Raw genomic sequence first — 12839 nt, 5'->3', positions numbered from 1 at the left:
AGACACGACAGTGATAAGCACCACAGAAAAGTCCATGAAGAAATTAATAATTCTGCCTTCAGAGCAGGGTTTGAATAGTGTGCAGTAACCAAGGCAGGATCACACATTGAACAAAGAGGAGGAAAAAAATATTGAATAGCTGCTCACTAAGTGAGCACCATGCACCCTGTGCACTGAATGAGGTATTGGTGCTGTAGAAAAATAGTGCGTGATAATGTATTCTAAGCCGGCCTCTGCCCAAGGGAGCTGAATTAAGGTTGCACGGGCAACCTTAATTCTGGCATTTCCTAACTTTTGAGAATGTGACTTTGCAACCTTACTAATGTTCTTTTAACATAACTTTTTGTGTCTAATGTATTATAATAATAAAGGTATAAACTGAGAAAACAAATTCACAGAATTATGGTTGAGGTTTATATTTAATTACTGGAATTTTCTGAACTGAGTGCTTGATTTCTCAGCCTTAGTGTTGCATTAACATTGCTTTTAAGAATCACAGAATCATAGAATATCAGGGTTGGAAGAGACCTCAGGAGGTCATCTAGTCCAACCCCCAAAACGTTCACTTCTTTCTGCCAACACTAATACTACTGGATTTCTCAATGGAAAGGGCCATCATGTTTCCTGTGGATGCTAATCCTTAATCTCCAACCCAGATTTATGTAGTTTTTCTAGAAAAAATGTAAAATTGTACAGCAATGTAAGTGACTCAGTTCTTTAAACTTCACATTTCTTTACGGTAAAATAGATTTAGAGAATTAACTGGTTCTGTAACATTTAGCATTTGTACAAAATGTGTGAGATGTTTGATACAATAGAGAAGAGTTACCTGAATTCCCCACAGTGCCATTGTTCACCAGTGAGTTTGGAGTCACGGGGTTGTGCCAGTGTCCCTCATGAGAAGTGCTGGGGATTCCCATGGGCCTGGCAGCAGGCTGTGCAAAGATGATACTGGGATCATTCAAGCTTACACTGCTCTGGTTATTTGTGGTGTTGCTGCTGCCAGACCTCATAGAAAATGGAACATTTGTTGAATGAGGAGGGTTACCCGGTGCAGAATGAATAACGGGCCCATGAATAGGCCACGAAGTGTTGGGAAGCTGAATTTGGTGGTGATGGTGCATCTGAAGTAGTCCCAGGTTATGCAAGGTGGAATACTGACCTGGGGGAGATTGGGTAAAGTTAAACAAAGGCAGCTGGACCTGATGGGGTGGCTGTGCACCCTGCTGTGGTTGTGGAACGTGCTTAGACTGGGACATTGGTTGTGGCTGAGCCTGGTTAATAGAGGCTGGTTGAGAGGAATTCTGTGTAAATTGCTGAGGCTGTGGAGAGTAAGATGACTGATGCGAATCAGACTGGAGGGGAAAAAAAAGTACGTATTTCCATTAGTTCGCTAGCTATTTAATGTGTTTCTCTTTAATAAGCACCTGATGTATAATACTCCTCACAAGGAATGCAGATGCTACCCACCAACACATTATCTGAGCTCTGACACATGTTGAGCCAAATTCTCTGCTGGTGTAAATCGAAAAAGCTCCAGTGACTTCCATTTTCACCAGCACAGAATTTGGCCTGTTAACGCTATTTGGCACATCCCAGTCAGAAAAGTTATGCTGGGCAACTGCCAGCCCTAAGCCACTATTAGGTTCCTCCAACATCAGGTTCTGATTTGTGGTCAGAAGTGTCGTTTCCTGCCTATTTTTTTATAGCACAGAACCTCACTAATTCCCTCAAAACCCCAACAGGTTTACCTCCCTCCTCAGCAAAGAGTTCAAGAGTGGCTCTCACCTCCACATGCATTTTTGTAGGTGTTTCCATAGTAAACACCCAGTAATTTTTAAATCTTTATTTAAACTGTTAATGAGAAATTAGAGAGGCAACATGGGTGAAGGAATATCTTTTACTGGATCAACTTCTGTTGGTGAGAGAGACAAGCTTCTGAACACCTTTCCAACAGAAGTTGGTCCAATAAAAGATATTACCTCACCCATCTTGTCTTTCTAGAATCCTGGGGGCGACACAGCTACAACGCCACTAGTGAGAATAACACATGAGAAATTGTCACTCCAAAGACCCAGCCTCATCTACCACTTGCCAGGCTTATGAGGCGAAGTTATTATGGCATTAGCAGGAGAGCAGGCTGTCTTCTTTCTCTCTCCAAGCTCTTCCCATACAGCAGATAAACATAGGAGCAGAGAAGAGCCAGGGAAAGCTGGTTGTGGCTGCCACAAGGTAGAGGAGCATGCCAAGAACAGGCCTGGCAGGGAAAGAGACAATTTCCCTGCTCCCTTAGCACAATTCTTTACAGAGTTCCTGCACCTGGTCAATTGTCTTGGCTGCTCCTCTCTCTGTCTAGGTCAGCAGGTTCTTCCCTCCAGCAGCCTGTAGCATAGTAACACTTCCCTTAAATCTCTCCCAATCCTAGGTTTCCCTTCCACATTGACAGCCCACAACTTGGCTCCTTAGTGTGGTGGTGGCTGATGTGCAACAGGCAAAGCACTTGCCCCCCTGCTGCTACTCCAATTACTCCTGCATCAGTCTCAGCCAGTTTCATCAAACCAGGAAGAGAAAGACAAGGGTTGAGAACTGGCAGAGACAACTGCTAGTTTAACAGCTTATCCAAGTTTAAAAAAAATATAACTGAGGACTTACTACTACAGACATTTTTAAAATGTAAACGTGTATTTGGTGGGTAACCCACGCATATTAGCAGATCACTATAACGAGGTGGTATATTACCAAGACTCCACACCTGTTACAGAGTATTCTACAGAACACTTACTTATAAATTATGAAATAACATGAGGGAAAATGTTTTCTTTGTCTCTTCGTAATGAGAATTCTTTTCCCTTCTGCTTCCCATTTTTTCTACCTTCCCCTGATGGTCATCATCCCAACTGACCATCGAAAGGCCCTGACTTATTTCATTTTTTTAAGCTAAGGGAGAGACAGAATTATGAAAATCACCAATTCACAGTCTCTTGCATGGATGAGTTGAGCTGTGCTCTAGTTCAGATCTAGTTTTATCCATGTGCATTTCTAGTGAGCTCATCTCTATGATAACTAGGCACAAAGCCTCTTAGTTTAGACTGACTGATAGCAATGCTGGCCTTTAAGAACTGCTGGTTGCCCAGAATGAAGCTTGCCCATGCAGTTTCCATTCTGAGAGACCACAAGTGGTCTCTAAGTGACAATGCATGGCAACCCAGATATCAGTTTCAGTAGCTGGTATTGTTGAGTAAATGCACTGTTGTCATTATAAAAACCAGAAGTCATTCAGAGCAATTAGTGCAAACATGTTACTAGCACAAACCAGGTTTGCTGGTTTCATTACCATTAAAAGTATTTTATTTTAAAACTTTCAAGCTAATTGGCACTTACACATTCTGACGGTTGTCTGGTACGTAATGGTCGTTCCACTTGCTGTTGAACTGACCCTGTCACCAGCTGTGCATTTACCAGGCTTCGGACCAACTGGGCACCTAAACAAGAAAATACCATAAATAGAAGTTTTAATATAAATCAAGAGACAATGCTTTCTAAGAGACTAAGAACAGCTATCCTGGGTCAGACCAGTGCTCCATCTAGCCCAGTATCCTGTCTTCTGACAGTGGTCATTGCCAGACATTTCAGAGGGAATGAATAAAACAGGGTAATTATCAAGCGGTCCATCCCGTCATCCAGTCCCAGCTTCTGGCAGTCAGAGGTTTAGGGATCCCCAGAACATGGGGTTGCATCCCTGACCATCTTGGCTAATAGTGACTGATGGACCTATCCTCCATTAACTTACCTAATTTTTGAACCCAGTTAGACTTTTTGCCTTCACATCATCCCCTGGCAACGAGTTCCAAAGGTTGACTGTGCATTGCGTGAAGAAGTATTTCCTTACATTTGTTTTAAACCTGCTGCCTATTTATTACATGGGGGGACCACTCGCTCTTATATTATATGAAGGAGTAAATAAAAGTTAGCTATTCACTTTCTCCCCACACCATTCATGATTTTATAGACTTCTATCATGCCCCCCCTCAGCTGTCTCTTTTCTAAACTGAACAGTCCCAGTCCTTAATCTCTCCTCATATGGAAAGTGTTCCATACCCCTAATCATTTTTGTTGCTTTTCTCTGTACCTTTTCCATTCTAATATATCTTTTTTGAGACGGGATGACCAGAATTGCAAGCAATATTCAAGGTGTGAATTACTATGGATTTACCTAGTGGCATTATGATATTTTCTGTCTTCTCTACCCCTTTCCTAATGGTTCCTAACATAGTTAGCTTTTTTGGCTGCTGCTGTATGTACATGGAGCAGATATTTACAGAGAACTATCCATGATGACTCCAAGATCTCCTTCTTGAGGGATAATAGCTAATTAAGTCCCCATCATTTTGGATGTATAGTTGGGATTATTTTTTCCAATGTGCATTACTTTGTACGTATCAACATTGAATTTCATCTGCTAGTTTGTTGCCCAGTCACCCAGTTTAGTGAGATCCCTCTGTAACTCTTCGCAGTCAGCTTTGGACTTAAATATCTAAGTTAACACTAAGCATAGGACCAGGAGCCAGAAACTCCTGAGTTCTAATCAAAACTCACTGTACGGTTTAGGCAAATCACTTAATCTCATTAGCCTTGTTTACAGTAAGAAATTTATCCATTAATGAAAACAGGTGTTAGCAATAAGTGCAACACAATTGGCCATTTAACTTTGTTCTGAGCAATATGAATGCTCATGTAAACAAGAATCCTTATCTAGTAGACATGGAAGCCCCATCTAAACCAGAGCTTCAAGCATTGCTACCAGCAGTGGAACTTTACCAGTATTAGCAACACTGGGAAATTGTTGCCAAACAACCCTAATGCAAAAAAGGGATAAACATTTTCAAAAGCAACTCTGAAACATAGGAACCTAACTCCTTGATTTTCAATGAGACTTTAGCTCCCAAGTCAGTTTTTAAAATAGGACCTAGACTCCTAAATCATTTAAGTGCTTTTGAAAATTTTACTCAAGGCCTTTGCGGGATTATATTTACCTACCTCAGATGGATGTTGGAGGGTTAATATTTGCAAAGCACTTTGAAGAGGAAATGTGCTACATAAATGTGAAGTATTCTCATTAATATTAAATGCATCAGTCAGGGAATGAAAGGCAATACTATAAAAATTTGGATGAGGAATAAAATATGATATTCTGAAACTAAGACTAGAAACTAGACTAGTTACATAATGGTTTTAAAGCAAGTCAGGGAGAAATTGTTGTAAAATATTAAGACACTTAAAAATCTATTCTAATGTCAATCACTGTTTTATGTAAGGGTAATCCCCCTCATAAATTAAAAACACATTTTTTTATATTTAATACCATTATAAATTCTGGAGGTGATGTGGGGTTTGGGGGTGGAGGATGACAGCTTGCGACGCCCACATATTAACCTCGCAACCCCGAGGAGTCATGACCTTCAGTTTGAGAACCCCTGGTCTACTTCTCTGAGGGTCTCAGTGAACAAGAGCTAGGATCTCTGCCCCCTGTTGTGGCTGCTTTGAGCTGGTCATGCAGCATAAAACAGTTCAGGATTCTGTTTACATATGGGAATACCCAAGAGGGATTAAGCTGGTGCAGCTAACTTTACACCAGCCACTCCTGGCCCTTACAACATGGTGTAGTGTGGATAGGTCAGTGGCATTGCATAACATGCTAAATCCTTAGCCAGCAAAACAGACCCTTCAATGGCTGTTCCTGGTGGCTTAACTTACAGCAGTTCTTAGGTTGCTTTAAATTATGCTGAGTCCAAAATACCTCCCCAACTTTTCCAGGATCAAGAGAGTGGAAAGGTGACTTAGATACACCTTCTTCCATCCATTCACTTTGTCTTGTGATGAACTCAGCACATCTGGATTCAAGAATCTGGTCCAAAGATTCTAAAGCTTGAAGCAACATCCCTTTTAGAGAAAAGAGGTGCTTATAATGAAGCTTGTGACGACAATGACAGTTGGTGTCTTGGGCTGCAAATGTGAGAACGTGCAATGCTGAGGAGGGTGGTGTAGAAACCCAAATAGAATAGCCTCAGAACTTTCTAATGACAATAACAGAAACCATCATAGATGAGACCGCTTGTTTACCTGGCACGCTGTTATTTCTCGGTCGAGTTTGTTTGAACTCAGGACAATCCCTTCGAACATGTCCCACATCCCCACAGATGAAACATCTCTTCTCTCTAGTCTCCCTGTCCTCTTCTTTCACTTCTTTTTCATCGTCTTTCTCATTCTCCTTCTTCTTCAGCCTACATGGTAAAGTTTATTAACACTGGTGCCAAAACATCGTCTGTACAGTTCTAAAGTTCCTATGTCCAGTGAAGGAATATCATGACCAACATATGTACTGGAATACAACTACCCCAGAGCCCGCAGGGAAACACTTTCCAGAGCCTGGGCTGGCTAAGGAACAGCTTGTAGTGGAGTCAATGAACTCAGTTTGTGTTGGATGGTGGAGGTGCTACAACAGAAGGTATTACTTCTCGGAAGAATACGTTAGCATCCTGGGCCTGGCCCAGTAACAGCATTGATGGGTGCAGCACGAAGCAGTGATGCTCTTTCAAATGTTGAGCACTGGCAGAAGAAATGGCAAACTGGAATTAATGTGAGGAATAAGGAACAACCTTTCCTTAAGCTGTACTGTTTCTTCATCATAAGTAATACAATAAGCCACTGTAATAGTTTATACAGTTGTGCACTTTAAAGTCATGTGGTAAAATGCAGTCCTCCTCCCAAAGCTTACAATCTAAATAGACAATGTATTGTCAAAGGCTACAGGATTGTTTGCAACAAAGAGCAGATGATAATACTGGTGTTTTGCACATATCTTGTTAGTTCAGCCATGCATGTGTGTGCACGTGCTTTCAGGAGAGCACCGGGAATTGATTGTGGTTAGTCATTGATTGTGGTTGGGCAAAGCAAAAAGGGGGTGGGAAGATGAGGTCAACGGACTCATAAGAAGGACAAATGGGAAGCTTTGATAAGAAAAACACTGTATTCTCTGTAATACGTTTTTCTTATCTGCATTGAATATGCAAGCCATGAAAGTCCTCCTCACGTAATATGATGACCTGAATTAAATAAATTTTAATTTAAGATGACTGTTTCACGTATTTTACTCACCTTCTCCTTTTTGGACAGTCTTTCATGTAGTGACCAATTTTTCCACAGACACGGCAGCATCTATCATTGGGTGCCAGCTCCCCATCTGTCAATACTTTGGAGTCAAAGAAGTATTCCTGCAGACAAGTGTCAGACTTTTACACTAGAGAAGTTATTCATTTATTAATTTACAACAGCCAGAGAGGACAGATAAATCAGATTGTCCCAAAGATCTAAAGTGGGGTGGCATGCTTTCATTTGCTACCCTCTCACGTTCATTCTATGACAAACTCCAAGCAGCCTTTAACTTAGTCTAAGTTAAAGTCAAAATATGTGTTTTATAAAGAGAGCAGCTTGGTCTACAGGAGTGAGTGTAGTAACTCTCCTGTTCTAATCACACCTCTGAAACAGACTCCCATTGTGGACTTGGGGAAATCACGTAACATCATCTGTATGAATGGGGTGTGATCTGGCGGTGTGGGGATTAGTTGTTTATAAAAGTGCTTTGAATAAATAAAACATTATAATACTATAATTCATGGTATTTCCCTGATGTTAGGATGCACAGTTAGGGCATATGTTGACTTGGCCAATTTTTCTGTAAAATGTTGGATGAGACCCTGGGACAGAGCACTGCAAATTGAAGATATTTCCATTTAGATACTGGAGCATCTTGTTGAATGCCCTTGCAAACAATAAACACAGATGCTGCTTGAGAGAAGGCTGATTAATACTAATCTGGGATGTGGTTATTACACAGACACACATACATTTCGTTCATTTTATTCCTCAAACACAAAAAACTAAGTCCAACATGTTAATTTATTACTTATTAATTGCATATATGCAACACCCCAAAGCCCCAATCAGGTCAGCACCCACTGGGCTAGATATTGTCCAAACACAGGACAAGAAACAGATCCTCCCTCAAAGAGCATATGATGCAAGTTAAGACAAAATACAAGCAAGTATAACCAACAAATGGAAGGAGTGAAGGAAGGACGACCATGGCAATAGTGATAGCCATACTTATTTACATATACTAGTTATATGTCCAATTTGCAGATTTTGATGGTGGGTTTTTTTTTGTTTTGTTTTTAAGATATAAGCAAACAGTAAGGTTGAGATTTTCAAAGGCACCTAAGTGACTTAGGAGCACAAGTTCTATTAATAATCAATGGGATTTGCACTCTTAACTCACTTAGTGCTTTTGAAAATCACTCCTTATCTAGATAATCCCAGCTGGCCACCTGCTTAGCTACTATTTTAAGGTTTTTCAAAGATGTTGTTTGTTTCTGTCTAAGATACAGGTGTTTCAGCTAAGACCCTTCCTCATGGCAGAAACATCAGTCTGCAAGCACAGGTTCTTTGAAAAACTGATCGCTCAATGGGAATGAATTTCTGATAGTGGTTTACAGTTTACAGTGGACACGATCTATTGGTTAGGCTTGAAAAGTTTATTTTCTTAATGAGCAATCAGTCATTACCGCCCAGTGTAGAAATTAATAATACTGGGTATGTGCAAAGCCTGATGGGGTTGTTCCTTCTATTTAGCAACTAATTCAGACAATCACCAAAGTTCTTAAAGCCTTTAGTGTGTTTTAAAGCTGATTAAGCAACAAGTCTTCTGACTGCTTTATCAAGAAAACTAGTATCGATCATTATTCTAAAGCTTCACACTCAACTTTTTGCTCCTAGACAAAATCTAGGATTCTCTTCCCTTTTGATGATGTATTTTCTACATTAGAGCTGCTTAGCACATAGTTGGAGAGCCAAATGCGGCTCCCTGTCTGTAAGTGTAAGACAAGAACAAAGCTCATCAGCTTCACATTTTTATTGCTGAGGAACTGAAGCAATAAGCAAGTTTTATTTGTTTATCAAATAAAATCTAATTACAATGGTTGTGTGTTTACTCTTTTTTTTAATAAAAAAAGTTATATAAATTGATATACAACTCAGGTGCTTCTGAGAAGTTGCCAATGCAGTACTTACTACTGCAAAGGGTTTCATCTACTACATAGTTCCCTTCTCTGAGAATGCTGAAAATACCTATCGGTCTGTTTCTTTATGCCTCGTACTCAGCCTTCTATCCAGTTGTACCTTTTTTATTCAGTTTATGCATGACTGCGTGTCATACACATTTGAAAGAAGCCAAGAGAATACACCACTCTGATGGATATAGGAAAGGAAACTATACTAAAGCTTAAGACACAAACAAAGAGAACTTACAGCTTCTCTTCCCAGGATTGGATAGAATGGGGTACCAAACAGTTTTCTCCCATTGATAAATGCCTTCATTATGAAATTGGTCACTATTGAAGAGAAGATAAAATCATTGGAAGACAAAAGAAAGGCACTTTGCTTTAGAAATTAGTAAGAGCTCTGTAGTAGGAATAAATATCTTACTTTTTCTGGAGACTCCAGCACCAAGATTATGATTCAAGTCAAAAGGATCTAAGGGAAGGAAGAAAAATATCCAAGAGTGAGCAAAATATGTTGCAGCATAAAATATTCTCTCATTTAATACATCTATTTAAATGTGTAAGGTCCCATATTACATACACTCATAGGTGGGAGCAGAGCAATTTTTGGGTTATTGATTGCAGTGGGTTTAAAATAGATGTGAATTACGCACAGAAGAAATATTAAAAGTTAGGAGTCTATTGTCCCATTTACGAATGCTGTAGGATTTGCAAACTAAAGTCTCATTATCATTAATGGGAGTTCCCCAGGTAAAGATCCTGTGCATCAATGGGAGATCAGATCCCCAAGCATGTGTTCATTGTTTTGTTGCATAACAGAACAGAAATTCAACAAATAGGTACCTTCAATGGCAATGCATTTGGATGTCCACTGTTTCTCAAAGGTGGTTAGTAGTTTCTTCTGCCGAATGCTGATCACATATTCCTTGAAATCAAATTCTTCAGTGTAGAATCGCAGCAACCCTAACCAGAGTTCTCCAAGTGACTCAGTGTTCTTTCCAAGTGAAGGCAAATGCTTCTTCTACATGCAATTTAAGACACAGTTCGTATAGGTACAATTAACCAAGTACTTTCCCCCCTGAACTACACATCTTAATAAGGGGCTTGTCTACAGGAAAAAGTTATATCTGTATAAACTAAGTCATGACTTTAAATGGATATTTTTATACTGCCATAACTCCCTATGTGGACACTTATTTCAGTACAAGAGTGCCTTTTTCTGCTTTAACTTACATTGCTTTGGAAGCAGTTTGGGTTTTTCGGTTTAGCTTACTCTTATACTGGAGTATGAGTATCTACACAGGGAGTTATAACAGTATAATCATGACAATTTAACTATGCTGGTATAACTGGTAAAGCTCTCCCATGTATTCAAGCCCTAAGTTTAAGTGAGTATTTTGGAATTGGAACATTACCAGCTCTTCCATGTCATCAAAGAAAAAGGCATTCCAGCCATCAACCATTCTCTGAGGAATCTGTTTTCCATCAAATATCTGCAAAAACACAAGAACAGTTATCTTCCTAGTGTTCACTGCCACCTTGGGTTTAAGTAATCATAAAACAGTGACAGTTTTGTTGCAAAGACTATTGCAAGAACAGCTTTTTATTTCAGTATTTGTTTGAAAGGTGCTTGGCATTACATGGAAAACATTCAAATGCATTTTACCTAAAGGCAATTCTGCTCATCTACCAAATATTTCATGTATTTTAATTTCTTTGTTCCTTAGAACTAAGAAAATGTGCATAAAATCATCCCACCTGGTTGCACTCAGCTCCTCTTTCCTATTAAGTCTCTAAATTAAAAGAGACCATAGCTGGCCTTACCCATCATGACTTTAATTTGGATAGGCCAAAGGCAGGGCCGCCCAGAGGATTCAGGCAGGGGGCCTGGGGCAAAGCAATTTCGGGGGCCCCTTCCATAACAAAAAGTTGCAATACTATAGAATGCTATATTCTTGTGGGGGCCCCTGTGGGGCCTAGGGCAAATTGCCCCACTTGCCCCCTCCCCCCCGCCTCTGGGCAGCCCTGGCCAAAGGGAGACTCAGCTGTTACTTAAATACAGCCCCAGAAGTAGCAATTACCAGACCATTAAAGTAGTGGCAATGAAGTAATGGTCTCAAATAGAGTGACTCAGCCAGAGTTCCTCTTTTATGCAAAGAAGGAAAAGGCAGATAGATCTGAGAATTACTCCTATCAGGGAACTCCAGAGAATGTCAACGTTTCAGGGAAAGGCAGATGGCTGAATAAGTGCAGTTTGCCTCACCTTAAACAATAATGGAGGTATATAATGTTATTTTATTAGTAAAATTTCTTAGCATTTATGTAACACTATCTTCAAAGCGATAGAAACATTAATTGTTCCAACACCTTAACAGGTAGGAACATAAACATCACCCCTCTTTTGCAGATGAGGAAGCTGAAGAGCATTTGAGTAATATGCCCAAAGTCATACAGCAAGTCAATAGCAGAGCTGGAATTAGAACTCAGGACTTCTAACTTGGGCCATCATTACACCTCCTTGCTGATTGAGTCCTCTTTCTCTTGATTGTACAAACACCGTAATTTGACCCAAACCCAAGAAAGTGAATGGAGTAGCACATAACCAGGTCGAAAATACATTCCTGGTTTTGCTGCTGTTTTCTTTTTAAGTTTTACTTACATTACAAAGTAAAAGTTAGAAAATGGATGATGAAAAGAGGCCCAGGATTTTCATTTGCACCCCTTACCCTTAGGACCAAAAACTCTCAAATCTGACTTGAAAAAACAATGCCACTTTTTCCATTACATCTTTTCCTGAAAACCTACCTCCTGAAGAACTGGGATAACTGGGGGATTTCTCTGTTGCAGAAAGTACAACACCATAAGGATATAGGCATATGAAGATAGGCTTCCTCTGGATGCGTCTCCAATGTCACAGCGCTAGACAAAATACATTTTGAACAAAGGACTGAATGAAAATTAAACTACAAGGTATTTAACTCTGAACTATGGCAATGAACAAAAACTCAATTACTGTTTCAGAATTAAAAACCGTTTAATCAAGTCTGAAAGATAAATGTCAACAAATTTAGAGAGACACTGTCAAGTAGTTTAGGAACAAAATTTGATCAACTCATAAAGCTTCAATGATCTGATGGGAAAATGTCTTTCCAAATTCTATGGCCCAAATTTTCCAAAGCAGCCTCTAAAATTGTGCAGTTTTTGCTATCTAGCTCAATTTAGTTTCAAAATTTCAATGTTGTGAAACCAACGTTTTCCTAACCTTATGTTAACAAAGATGCTTCCGTATTTTTAGTTTTATTTTTAATTTAAAATTTTTATTTTAATGATTTTTATGTGAAGTTAGTTATTTTCCTGTGGTATTTGCAACTTTCTTAATTGTTACATTACGCTAGTGTATAATACCCCCTAAATGTGAAACCAACTAGCCTATTTTCACTGCAGGGCTCTATGAAATACAAACATCAGGCACAAAGGGTGAATTGCCTTATTAAAACTGAAAAATATACAGTTTCTTATGGTTTTATTAGTAATACAGATATGGACATAAGATGTTATGAAATATACCATTTTTAATCTGGCAAATTCCCTTTAAAATATTTTGAAAATATAAATGCTTGCATTACTGTAAAAAAATCTTCTTTACCTACATATTAACTGTAATTATTATCAAAATGGAAAACATTTATAAACCTGGTCTGGAAAAATGACAGCAGTATTTTG

The 12839-nt window shown here is 39.3% G+C and overlaps 1 protein-coding gene across 3 annotated transcripts in view; it reads right to left on the bottom strand.

Annotated features, from left to right (window-relative positions):
• The window catches only part of TUT4 (terminal uridylyl transferase 4), an 81779-nt gene that overhangs the window by 8763 nt on the left and 60177 nt on the right, over nt 1–12839 (bottom strand). For 2 of the 3 annotated variants that reach the window (XM_054037115.1, XM_054037116.1), the window contains exons 20-28: nt 11922–12035; nt 10532–10609; nt 9960–10137; nt 9541–9588; nt 9364–9446; nt 7156–7271; nt 6121–6281; nt 3382–3482; nt 830–1355 (exon numbers count right to left, since the gene is read on the bottom strand). In XM_054037115.1, coding sequence (XP_053893090.1) covers nt 830–1355; nt 3382–3482; nt 6121–6281; nt 7156–7271; nt 9364–9446; nt 9541–9588; nt 9960–10137; nt 10532–10609; nt 11922–12035 — 1405 coding nt within the window. Of the gene's footprint in view, nt 1–829; nt 1356–3381; nt 3483–6120; nt 6282–7155; nt 7272–9363; nt 9447–9540; nt 9589–9959; nt 10138–10531; nt 10610–11921; nt 12036–12839 lie in introns of those variants that run through there. The other variant, XM_054037117.1, reaches the window with a different exon arrangement.

Source organism: Malaclemys terrapin, chromosome 8 (assembly GCF_027887155.1).
Source record: "Malaclemys terrapin pileata isolate rMalTer1 chromosome 8, rMalTer1.hap1, whole genome shotgun sequence".
NCBI classification, from domain to species: domain Eukaryota; kingdom Metazoa; phylum Chordata; order Testudines; family Emydidae; genus Malaclemys; species Malaclemys terrapin.
The sequence above is the reverse complement of the archived record's forward strand: the minus strand, read 5'-3'. Positions and strand labels throughout refer to the sequence as shown.